Source organism: Theropithecus gelada, chromosome 8 (genome assembly GCF_003255815.1).
Source record: "Theropithecus gelada isolate Dixy chromosome 8, Tgel_1.0, whole genome shotgun sequence".
In the NCBI taxonomy this organism is placed as follows: Eukaryota; Metazoa; Chordata; class Mammalia; order Primates; family Cercopithecidae; genus Theropithecus; species Theropithecus gelada.
Window position 1 is genome coordinate 89,097,818 of NC_037676.1, and position 13,672 is coordinate 89,111,489.

The window sequence follows — 13,672 nt, forward strand, 5'->3', positions numbered from 1 at the left end:
ATTTTTTTTTTTTTTTTTTTTTTTGAGACGGAGTCTGGCTCTGTTGCCCAGGCTGGAGTGCAGTGGCCGGATCTCAGCTCACTGCAAGCCCCGCCTCCCGGGTTCATGCCATTCTCCTGCCTCAGCCTCCCGAGTAGCTGGGACTACAGGCGCCCGCCACCTCGCCCGGCTAATTTTTTTTTTGTATTTTAGTAGAGACGGGGTTTCACCGTGTTAGTCAGGATGGTCTCGATCTCCTGAACTCGTGATCCGCCCGTCTCGGCCTCCCAAAGTGCTGGGATTACAGGCTTGAGCCACCGCGCCCGGCCAGAACACCCACATTCTCTTATACAGAACTATGAGGAAGCTCAACTCCATCCCATGTAATTATCAACTTGATTTGCTTTTATATGTTAAACAACCAAGCTTTGTTCTATTCTTTTTCTGTATATATATGTAAATATTTTATATAGAGGTAATCATAGTATATATTATTTTTGTGCTCTACTTTTTTTTTTTTTTTTTTTGGAGTCTTGCTCTGTTGCCAGGCTGGAGTGCAGTGGCGCGACCTTGGCTCACTGCAACCTCTGCCTCAGCCTCCCGAGTACGTGGGACTACAGGCACGTGCCACCATGCCCACCTAAATTTTTGTATTTTAGTAGAGATGGGGTTTCACCATGTTGGCCAGGATGGTCTTGATCTCCTGACCTAGTAATCCACCCACTTCGGCATCCCAAAGTGCCAGGATTACAGGCATGAGCCACTGTGCCTGCCTGATTAATTTTCATAAGCACATTTTTGTAATTATTAGGGTGGTTGATAATAGTCCCTCCCTTTACGTGATTGGTTTGTTGATGTCCTTTGCTCTGTTGGATACCCAGGTAATATTCCTGTATTTTTATAATATGTACTTTGCATAATATGGGTATTTTTAATATTTACAATAAAATTTGCTATAGAAGATACTGTTTGTGTCCTACACATATACCCTGAGCCTGGAGATCACCTGTAGGAGGGTTCCCTGTGTCTGTCGGAGGACTTCCTCAAGCAGGTTTACTTAAAGTGCTGGGGAGGTAACAGTATGAAACTCCAGCACCAATCAGTTTCCTCCTCTTCCATTCAGATAATTCTCAAGTATGATCCATACAGCTTTTCAGCTGGATAAAGCCCCAATGGCACAGTAGGCCCTCACTATGTTGCCCAGGCTGGTTTCAAACCCCTAGGCTCAAGCAGTCCTCCTGTGTTGGTCTCCCAAAGTGCTTGGATTATAGGTGTGAGCCACTCCATCTGGTCAGTGATCCTCTTACTAACCCATCTGTACATCTTAACTTTCTTCTCTGTCTCACCACTTGTACCTTCCTGGATCACTCTCAAAATAAACTATGTGTAAATAATTTTCTCAGGATCTGCTTTTGGGAGATCCAAACTGAAACATCTGCAAAACACAGGTACCCTCATTACTTCCTTCTTCCCAGTACTTGGAGGGAGCAATGCTTACCAGTTTGTGGGCTGGCTTCGGGTGAGGAGAGATCTCCCTCTACCAACTTTTTCTTGTAGAGGGCTGTTCTTTGACGCATTCTTTTCACCAGGTTGTGTAGCTGGGCATCAGCATACTCATTTATAACAGGAGCTGCAGGCGATTTGTTTTGTGGGCTAAATGAGAAAAAAATGGCAATAGAGATGGGCCCACGAAGAGATAGGTACAAGGGAAGGATTAAACTTTTCACCTTCCTTATATATTCAAGATTATTAACTTCCCCTTCTTTTGCAATTGAATAGTACAATTCAAACATTAGGTTTAATGGAAATAGTGCTGGTGGAATACAGATTTGTTATTAAAAATATTAGAATCCTTAAATAGCAAGTGGTAACTCTTGACTATATTGGATCTTGATGACGGTGATTCTGTCATTACATTGTATCACTAGGACAAGTAAAGCTACAGATGGTGGGGCAGGCAGGCGCCTAAGATGACCCTAAGATTCCCTGCCCCTTGGTATATGTGCCTGCATAATCCCAGGGACAATAAATACGGTGGTTTTATCCCCATCAATAGTCCATGTTATATGGCACAGTTGATAAGGAGATTATGTAGGTAGGCCTGATCTAATCATACCAGGCCTTTTAAAGTAGACTTCCTCCCACTGCTCACACAGCAAGAAGGCAGAGATTTGAAGCATAAGGGAGATTTTACTTGAGAGAAATCCTCCATGGCTGATCGTGAAGAAGAGGGTCACCTGGTTAGAATTTCATGAGGCCTCTAGGAGGTTGAGAGTGATTCCTGGCTAACTGTTCATAAGAAAACAGGGACTTCAGAGGTACAACTGCAGGGAACTGATTTTTCCAATAACCTGAGTGAGCTTGGAAGTAGATTCTTCACCAAAACCTCCCAATGAGAGCCTGGTCTGGCCTGGCCAATACCTTGATTTCAGCCTTGTGAGACCTGAAGCCAAGAACCCAGCTGAGCCCACCCAGACTTCTGATTCAGACCCATTTGCTAATGTGGGTTTTAATTTAATTTTATTTATTTGTTTTATCTTCAACTTTTATTTTTGGGTGTTGTTTTAAATCACTTAAGTATGTGGTAATTTGTTTTGTGGCAATAGAAACATAATGTAGCTGCTGTGCTTCAATGAACTTCCTTTTGTTTTTTTGTTTTTGTTTTTGACTGAGTCTCACACTGTCACCCAGGCTAGAGTGCAGTGGTATGATCTTGGCTCACTGCAATCACTGCCTCCCAGGTTCAAGCAATTCTCATGCCTCAGCCTCCCGAGTAGCTAGGACTGCAGGTGTGTGCCACCACACCCAGCTAATTTTTGTATTTTTAGTAGAGACTGGGTCTTACCATGTTGGCCAGGCTGGTCTCGAACTCCTGACCTCAGGTGATCTGCCCGCCCTGGCCTCCCACAGTGCTGGGATTACAGGCGTGAGCCACCGTCCCCAACCAATGAACTTCCATTCTGAGAAAATATACAAACAGCCCAGCATGGAGTGTAGAGTAGACATTAGGATACTTCATCAAGACCTGAGTTTCCTCACAGATTTTCCTCAGAGCTCTCACTGTCTGTCTTCCTTCCAATGTCTGACATTGGGTCTACATTAGCCCATGTAGGCTCCATCCATTCTCATCTCCTCATATCTGCCCCTCCTATCTCACCTCCAAGTGGCAGCCCATAGGGTTCACAGTGGATCTGGGTAACTTGTAGATTCCACTTAAAAAAAATCTCAGTATGAGATTTTCCCCTCTCCATGAACCCCTTCTTTATGTGGCCCACAAATATATCACATCTATAACTGTTTATAGATTCCCAGACTATCAGTGTTTTTCTCTCTTCCCTTATTATCATAGTACGATTTATACTTCTTTCAAAGGTAAATGATCCTGTCTCAGAATCAAGATCTCCAAGTATATCACATTAAGACATATATAAGCTTACGTAAGGATGGTGGAGACCAAGAGGCAATGAAAATAGTTCAGATTTATCTTAAACGGTTCAGAAATAGGTGGACACTAGGTCTGTAAAGCCAGAATAACTTTTTTTCTGGTTAAGACTTGTTGTCATAGATATAATTTCACGGATTCCTTCTTAAAATCTTGGTGTGCTTAGAAGTTTATTCATCCATCAAGCAGTTATTGAGTTTCTACTTTATGTACTGCAAATAGAAATTCAAGTTAGACAGCCGCAGGTCCGATAGTTGTTCATAGTTTAATGGGGGAAACAAGGATGTCAATCCATAGCTAATGATAAATAATAAAAACATGTGCAAAGTACTTTGCTCCACACTGAACTTAGCCTGGGGTGTCAAGGAGGGGCTTTGTAGAGGAAGTGCACTGTCTTAAGGGACTAGCATATCTTTGACAGATAAATGATAGACTGCTCTTTTAGGCATGGAGAGTGATATGTTCAAAGGCATGAAAGAACATGGCATGTTCAGCAAATTTTGGTGTGATTGGAACAGAGTATAAGTGTGTGCGTAGGGGGCCAGGTGGCAGAGGGTGGCAGGAGTGATGGTGGTTGGGTCTGGAAAGGAAAGGTGAGTGAAGCCAGGTTATGATGGTCCCGTGTGATCTAGTGAGGAGTTTAGACATTAAGCAGTGGGCAAAGAGACCCAATGCAGAGTATTAAGCAGACAAAAGGCCTGAGCAGACAGCATTGAACTTTGAAAAATTAGCAATAGTGAGACGATAGGTTAATGAGCCACACATGGAGCTTTCGGATAATTCAAAGAAATCAAGAACGACTCGAGTTTCTATTACAAGAGACTAGACTCATGAGGATGACATCAATATAAATAGGAATTCAGGAAGCAGATGTTTGTATGTAGTAGCGGCATGAAAAAATTAGTTACTTTTTGTGTATCTTCAGTTCGAGGTGTTTGTAGGACCTTGTGTGATAAAACCTTGTTTGTAATATCCAGGAGACATTCAGAAATACAGTTCTGGCAATAAGAACTTGGTATTCATCAGTGAATATGGAATATTTGAAATGATTTTTGTGTATAACATCATCATAGACTGTAAGATTTTCAAAGCAAGGAACTATGTCTTTTCTTCATTCTCCATAAGACCAGCACAAAGTAGGTTTTAAATAAATGCTTATTGAGTAAATACACCCACTACTTCTAACTATTTGTTCGACCTTAGTTGATGTGCCTGAGTGCTTTAAAATATACGTAAAAAGCTAAGTTGAAGATTGGTGAATCATTAACTATAAAGTCAGGTATTCAAACTGCCAAACTCTCTAATGTCCCAAGATCTGAGGAGAATATTTTTTCTTTCCTTGAATTATCTATAAGCCCTAATTGACCATATAATTGCCATTTAGTTATATTACTTTGTAGTGTGCAAACCCACCTTATGGTTAAAATGCTGAAATTCATATGAAAAGAATACAAGCATATCAAATACCTATCTATATTTTAACTACTATGCGTTTTTGTCTTTATGTTAGCTGGAGCATTATGATGTCATTTTATTTCATCTTCTTGTCTTTCTCCAGCTTCTTTTCTAGGATCCTTGCCCTTCTCCTCTGCATATATACATATAGAAGCTATGAATGTATTTTTCTTTGGGTAATTTTATGATGGGACAGGAAAGGCAAATAGAAAGGAAGAAACATACATCATGAGATAAAATCCAAAAGAGATAAAAGAAAAAACCAGTGAATTTGCCTTATATAACTATGCTTCGTGTGAGCTCTGTTTGCTATTTCTTATTTATATTACTAATTTTTATGTTTTGTAAAGCATTGTTTCTCGTAATTCCATGATGAAAGTTTTGGTAAACAGTAAAAATATCCTACAATTTAACTCTGTGTGTGTGTGTGTGTGTGTGTGTGTGTGTGTGTGTGTGAGATAGGATCTTGCTCTGCCGCCCAAGCCTGAGTGCAGTGGTACAATCATAGATCGCTGCAGCCTTGACTTCCCTGGGCTCAAGCCATCCTCCCACCTCAGCCTCCTGGGTTGCTGGGACTACAGGTGTGCAACACCACACCTGGTTATTTATTTATTTTTTTTTTTGAGACAGGGTCTTCCTCTGTCACCCAGGCTGGAAAGCAGTGGCACGATCTCGGCTCACTGAAACCTCTGCCTTCCAGGTTCAAGCAATTCTGCTGCCTCAGCCTCCCGAGTAGCTGGGGTTACAAGTGCACACCACCACACCTGGCTAATTTTTGTATTTTTTGAAGTAGAGACAGGATTTCATCATATTGGTTAGGCTAGTCTAGAACTCCTGACCTCACGTGATTAACCTACCTTGGCCTCCCAGAGTGCTGGCATTTCTTTTGTGTGTGAGTGTGTGTATTTTTTGTAGAAATGAGGTTTCACCAGGTTGCTCAAGCTGGTCTCAAACTCCTGGGCTCAAGCAATCTGCCTGCCTCAGCCTCCCAAAGTACTGGGATTACTGGTGTGAGCCACTGTTCCCGACCGATTCTACAAATGTTGATAAACATAGAAGGAAACTCATATTGGATAGTTGTTATTCTATTCTATTCTATTCTATTCTATTCTATTCTATTCTATTCTATGGATGGTGTCTCACTCTGTCACCATCATAGCTCACTGAGGCCATAAACTCCTGAGCTCAAGCAGTCTTCCCACCTCAGCCTCCTGAGTAGCTGGCAACAGATGTGTGCCATCATGCCTTACTAATTTATTTATTTTTTGTAGAGATGGGGTCTTGATTTGTTGCCCAGGCTGGTCTTTAAGCCAGGAGCTCCTGGCTTGAAGTAGGTTCCTCAGCCTCCCAAAGTACTGGGATTGCAGACGTGAGTCACCAAAGATGGTCAGTAACCATCTTTTATTGAGAAGAATGAGACTAAAAATTTATTTATCTCTCTCAATGAAAGAATAAAGGATTTGTTATTGTTTGAATAAAATTTGTGACTTTTTTTGATATAGGTACAAGGGAAGCTCATTTTTTAAAAAGCTGATGAAAAAGAAAAGAACAAGAGCAGTTTCCTTATTTCTTTAAATTCAGTCTGAGGCACAGGCCAAAAAATTGTATAATTAACAATTAGGGTTACAGAAGTTTTTACCCTCCAGGGCAATGCTAGTAAGATTGGAATGGGTGAGGCGAGTTAAGTTTTTTATTTTTTGGGGTAAAGTGGTGGGGTTGGAGGGAAGTTCATTGTGAAAGGGAAGATACGAAAGAAAAACATGTAGTCTGCAGCTGTACTCAATATTATTAGTTTTAAGAAAGAGAACATTTATAAGATGTGGATCTTGAAATTGGTTCTTTTAAAACTATCTGTGTTAGAACTCTAAGAAAGTTTTCACATGCATGCAGGGATAACATATTCTCTAGTTTAAGATTGCTGCTTTAGTATAACATGGAGAGATGACTAATTTTGATGCATGGTAACATGAGTGGGTGGTGATCAGCGGTGAGTTCACAGCAGAGGTGGTATCCTAGTTGAATCATGAAGGATGGACAGCACTTTGATAACATACAGGGAAAGTATTCAAAGCAAAGGAGACAGCTTTAGAAAAATGGTGTTCATTACTGCCTAATAGAATACAATAAAGTTTCAAACATTTTAACATACGATCCCAAGTGACCTAAAATTTGGCTTGCATGATCAGTTGAGACTGATGGGGAACCAAGGCAGAATTCTAAGCAGAAGAGGGACATGATTAGCTATGCTTTGGAAAAATAATTGAAAAAAGAAAGAAGATAATTAGGTGCAGTAAGAAGGAAGTGTGACTTGAAGAATGGAGAGAGTCAACTTAAAATATGTGGGTTAATGTCAGAGTAGGGAATTCCATGTTTGGTCATTGTACTACATTGAATAATATTCTGCCAACATTCATGTTCACCTGGAACCTCAGAATGTGACCTTATTTTAAAATCGAGTCTTTATAGATATAACTATTTAAGTTAAGATGAAACAATACTGGAGTAGGGTGGGCCCTCAATCCAGTGACTGAGGTCTTTATAAGAAGCCTAAGTTCTGGAGTGGCCTATCAACTGCAATCCAGTACCCTTACACTAATGGTGCCTTTCCTATTTTTGCATCTGCTCATGAATATAGTAATTTACATATAGTTAATTTATGTTTGCCAAGTCTCTTAGGTACACGGATGATGAATAAATCAGAACAGTATGAATTTTTTTAAAAAGCCTAGTTGAAGACAGAAAACAGACACAAGGAGAATGCCATGTGACAACAGTGGCAGAAATTGGAGCACTATATCCCTAAGTCAGAAAACACAAAGGATTGCTGGTGATCACCGAAAGTTAGGAGAGAGAGCATGGAACGAATTCTCCCTCAGCTCTTTCAGAAGGACCAACCTTGAATTCAGGCTTCTGGCCTCCAGAACCGCGAGAAAATAAGTATCTGTTGTTTTAAGCCACCCAGTTTGTGGTAATTTGTTATGGCAGTCCTAGGAAACTAACAGAGTTAGCAAAGCGGATAATTATGATACCACATGGACAACTCATATGGAAGCATAAGTTGTAAGAGAAATAGCAATACATTCAGTTTAGCAGACGTTAAACTTGAGTCATAAGAATCAAGGTCTCTTTCAATACATTTGGTACAGCAAGCAGTTGAGAATTTGGGTCTGGAAATTGGAAGGGAGGACTGAGTGGTAGATATTGAACTAGGCTGAAATCACCTGTCTAGAGGATATGGTGGGAATGATATAGTGGATGAGATTACCAGTAAAAGCCTGCATAGAACAAGAAAAAATTGGGAAGTTGCAACCTTGGAATTTACTGACATTTACAGCATAGCATAAGAAAAGGAACTGAGAAGTAGCAATTGGAGAGATAGATCTAAAAGAGACAAATGTCACAAACAAATCAGAGAAGGTAAGAGTTTGAAAAAGGAGGTCAGTGGCATCTTATGCTGCACACAAAGTGAGTAGGATGGGGGCTAGAGGAGGGGGCAAGTAGGAGTTCACTGGTCATCTTTAAGAACATTGGTTAGGGAGATGTGTAATGCCGTCACATTTTGTCATTTTATCCCCATTTGTCTTAACAAGTATTTTGTAAAAACAGGTATGTAGAATCTTGGGTTTGTTCTCTAAATAGTATTTTGAATTTCTATTCATTATTTTCTTTTGCAAACTTTGCTAGATTCCTTTCAATTCTTAATTAAGAATTAATTCATTTTTCAGTGACTTAACTCATTTCTCAAAAATCCCAGTTGGTTTAATTTTTTAAAACCTACTGTTTCTATCTTGTTGAATAACAGGCACGAATTAGGCAAAGAGTATTGCATTCTAATTTGGGAAGTTTTTAGGGGAGAAAGAAGCAGGTCCTTTTTCTTTTGCCATATTTAGGCAATAATTAATGATAAATTCAGACAGCTGCCCTCAGAAGTTATATCTGAAGAAAAACCCACTTTAAATACATGAGTATTTTTGGTGGGAATACATTTCTGAGTGAAAGTAGTAAAAAATTATGATTTTTGCTAAAGTATGTGGCAGTCTACCATAAAGCCTATACATTTTAGGCAAATTTGGGAAAGTATGGATATAACTCAACCGAGTCTTACTTCACTCCCTTTTCACATTCACCTCTAAATGCTGTGAAGATTTTGAGTTGTTTACCACATTTCACTTGTGCATTGTGGTATTGTTTGTACACATCAGTTTGTACATATGGTAATGTACATATGGATGTTGTGATGCACAATTTCCTAACCTGACTTATTCATGATCTGTGTAGAATATGCTGCAATGCATTTATGGTTCCAACACTTGTTTCCACACCCCCTGTTAGCAGTCTACTCTCTAGAGCATTTATTTTGTTAATCTGGAAGTGCTGGAGGTGTGTCTCTGTTGTTTATTTTTGTTACTAGTGAATCATATTCTTTTGGCCCAAAAATGTAATGGTACCTAACCCTGTTTGAAGTGAGGCAACTATTTTAAGGCTAAAGTAACAACAACAACAAAAATTCATAGATTGTGAATTTATCTTATACACCCATATGTACACATACCTGCCTATATACACAAAAATCAACACACACAACCAATGGCAATCCTTCCAAAATCTAAATGCAATTGGAAAAAGAATGAATAAACATATCAGCATAAACATAGTCATAATACTAATATATTTAATTTCAGTAAGCATTTAAAATTCTCCAATGGCTTCAGGTATTTTTTTGAGAGTGGGAAAGTAACAAGTAGGGTGACTGTGTTTTTACCATTTTTTCTTGTTGAGTAGCAGCCTGAAAGAGTCAAAGAATGTTTGACACAATGTCCCTGAAAATTGGTGTCTTGGTGTCTTACGAGGTGCATTTTGAACATCTCATTCATTTATTCAACTAATATTTATTGTGCACTTAATTTGCACCGAGAAAGGTCATTATATTCTGTATTCACTTTGAAGATTTTTAGTTAACATTCCTCTCTTTCATTTTACACACACTTTTACATTTATTAGTTTATTTATTTATTAGTTTATACTCTTCCTTATTAGTTTGTTTATTGATGTTTTCTTTATTTAAAACCTATTTCATTAGAATGAAATTTTGTTCATTCTAAATTTTGTTCTGGGCTAAATTTTGTTCCCCCAAAATTCATATGTTGTAGTCCTAACCCCTAATGTGACTGAATTTGGAGATGCAACCTGTGGGGAGGAATTAAGGTTACATGAAGTCATAAGGATAAGGCCCTAATCTGATAGGATTGATAGGATTGGTGTCATCTTTTCTTTTCTTTTCTTTTCTTTCTTTTTCTTTTTCTTTTTTTTTTTTTTTTAGGCGGAGTCTTGCTCTGTTGCCCAGGCTGGAGTGCAGTGGCACAATCTAGGCTCACTGCAACCTTCACCTGCTGGGTTCAAGCAATTCTCCTGTCTCAGCCTCTCAAGTAGCTGGGATTAGAGGTGCCTGCCACCACGCCTGGCTAATTTTTATTTTTGGTACAGATGGGGTTTTGCCATGTTGGTCAGTCTGGTCTTGAACACCTGACCTCAGGTGATCCACCCACCTTCGCCTCCCAAATTGCTGCGATTACAGGCATGAGCCATTGCGCTGGGCCAGGATTGGTGTCCTTATAAGAAAAGGAAGAGACACCAAAGAGCACTTTATTTCATCTCACGCACAGTGGAAAGTCCATGTGAAAATATAGCAAGACGGCAGCCATATACTAACCATCTACAAGGAAGAGAGGCGGCTTCACCAGAACTGAACCTGACAGCACCTTGATCTTGGACTTCTAGTCTCCAAAACTGTGAGAAAATACATTTCTGTTTGTTAAGCCTGTGATATTTCAGTCTGTGGTATTTTATTATGGAAGCTCAAGTGGACTAACCTGGAATACATACATATCAAGATAAAAGGGGTAAATCTATTTTAAGAAGCAGGTGAAAAATTAGATCAAGATATTAGGCCAAATGCCATAAATCCCAAGATGACTGAAAAAAATGTGAAAACTCTACGGTACTAGAAAGCAAGACATTGCCACCAGTAAGCCAGAAAATTTGAGACATTTCTGAAAGATAGAAAGCATATGGGTTCATATGTTAGCTCATTTAATGCTCACAGTTGTAAAGTGCTCAGAACAGCATTGATGTTAATGAAGAAAACCATCATTCAAAACAGTCACGGTAGATGTTCATTGCAAAGTGAGAGGGTTCTGGGAGAGTTTTACCCTTGGAGGAAGTGAATACAAGAGGCCAGAAGGGGCCATAGTCAACCACTGAGGTGATTCCACACCGATTGCATTCAGAGTAATGAAGTAGGTTGTTCTCCTTTTGACCAAACCTGCATTCAGTTGATAAGCGCAGAAGCATTTTCCTCTAGGCGGTGAGAGAGAATTTGAACTAGAGAAGCAGAGCTGTATCTTAGGAGGATGGCAACAATCAAAAGGAATGGGGAACTCTATGCCCAGACAGTGAGTTGGTCTTATACTACTCTTGACAGTGGTTTTCCCTCACAGTGTAGAAAGAATACGGTCAACTGAACATCATCTACAGCAATGGCATACCAAGTTGTGGGGTGACGAGGGGAGGTGGAGTGAGAGGAGGTTGTGGGACTCATCTTCCCCAGGTGTAGTCAATAAATGGGGGACATTGTCTGTAGGAAGTTTAAAAGAACTCCTAAAACACCTAAAAGTTGGTTTGATTTTTATTATTGCCATGTGCTAATAATTCTTAAAAACACTGATAAATGCTTCTACCCCCAAGGTAAACTGCTCCCACTGTTTGCTCTGTGTCCACTACAAATCTACACAAGTTATAGGGACAATTTCTAGTACAAAGATGATCACACAAACCCCAAATTACCAAGTGATTGCATGAAATCACTACTATGAGAAGCACTGAAGAAAACAAATAAAGAAACCCCAGTATCTAAAGAAACAGAATAACAAAGCTGATGACATGTTTTAAAAGCTTGATATCTTCATAAAGGTAAGAAAAGATATCTATTATATGTTGATTGGGATAGTTTATTGCAAAAGGGAATAGATGAGAGACTTGAAGATAAAAAATTGATTATCCAAAAAACAAACAAAAAACAACAACAACAACAACAAAAAGATACGAGATTAGCTAAACTACAGAATGAACACAACAGAAGAGAGAATAAGTGAGTTGAAGAATTTTCTCAGTGTAGAACAGGACAACGGGTGTAAAAGTATGCAAAGACAGGACTGAAGTTACATCAGGTAAGAAAGGCATATGGAGAATAGATCTAGAAGTTACAACACCTGTATAAATTCCCAAAGGAGAGAATAGAGGAAAAAGAAGATAAATCAAAGAAACTAGAGAAACATTATGCAGAGTTGAAGAAATGTACAGATCTTCAGATGCAAAGACGTCATGAGCGGTGAGTGAGATGAATAAGAGAAAACTCAAACTTGGCACACTGTCAGAAATCTCAGAACACTAAAATTAAAAAGAAAAATTCTAAAAGCTTCCAGAGATGGAAAAAAACAACAACCTTATAAAAACATTAAATTGGCTTCAGATTTCTCATTGACAACACTGAACACTAGAAGCTAATGGAGCAGTATCTCAAAATTTCCCAGGGAAAATAAATTTTCTTTGAACTCCATGTTGCCAAACCCTAGATAAGATTATCTCTTTGTTTTGCTCAGGAAGACTTCACCTTCTCCCAAGCACAACTCTTCCTTGCTAAGAAAGCAGCAAATTCCATTTTTGTGTCAGCTATTCAGTGGTGGCTTCTTCCTTTTGCACTAGGAATATCATGTAAAAGGTAAAAATGTTTAAAAAGAGAAAGCAAATGAAGAAGTTGAAATTTTTCTTGGTGTAGCGTGTAGAGCTCTGTAAAAGTTTTATTGAGAAATTTAGTGTAGGTCTTCGGGCTAAAGTAGATCTGCTGACCTTTTCCTGAATCTAAATTTTGGAACCACATAATGAAGAGAAATATGCTATTTCCACAGGTCAGACTGTGGGCCTACTTACCCACCTACCTATCTTGAGTGAGGACTTCCTCTAAGAAGTAATTCATGCCCAGATGGACTTACTGAATGGCAGAAGGAAACACCTAGAGAAAAGTAAGTCCTGATTTCTTGCCTTTGAGGCGAAGCAATCCCAACCACGACTAAACAGTGGTGGATGAATATCTTGGCTTCTGACCAATTAGGTCAGCAACTTCTCCAGCTATGAGTAAATTGGGAATGAAACAGGGGATAGCAAGAGGCCAGTTTGACAGGGGGATTGTAGAGGTACTTCAACTCCCCGAAACAAGTATCAGTGCTTCTGAGGTTGATTTGTCATTGCCTCGGTAGCAGGATGTGTGGCTGGAGTCTGGAGATAAAAGCAGAAGTACGTGATGCAGAGATTGTCTTCTTTCATCGCAATGCCAGGAGAGATGTGTGAAGAGCTCCTGGAAGGGAGGGATTCCATTCAAAACAATTCAATCATCTAAATGCAAACGGAGGACATTTGTAGAAACAGGGAAACCAAGAATGTCCAAGTCAATAACGCAAAATTGCGTGTGAGCCTTAGAGAAACCAGAATGAGCACAGACGGAAGGAAATCAGAGTAGGGAAGGGGGAAGAAGTCAGGGTGTCAATAAACAGAAATGTGGAGTAAGGTCCTGCTTCTGCACATTGGGATTCAGGACTGTAAGACAGAGGTCTAAACTCTGTTGACCTGTGTGTGGTTGAGGTCAGCCGTCAGAGCCCTGGAGCACCGCGCTCCCAGTTTTTGACCATCTAGAAATTAGGAGGTTCAGTGCCTGACTGGGAAAGTTCTTGGGTCGATTCTTCT

General features: G+C 39.5%; 1 protein-coding gene across 1 annotated transcript in view; it reads right to left on the minus strand.

Annotated features, from left to right (window-relative positions):
- The window catches only part of CNGB3 (cyclic nucleotide gated channel beta 3), a 157,181-nt gene that overhangs the window by 90,155 nt on the left and 53,354 nt on the right, over nt 1-13,672 (minus strand). Inside the window, exon 4 of the mRNA XM_025394403.1 lies at nt 1,478-1,632. Within this exon, the coding sequence (XP_025250188.1) occupies nt 1,478-1,632 (155 nt within the window). The remainder of the gene's footprint in view (nt 1-1,477; nt 1,633-13,672) is intronic.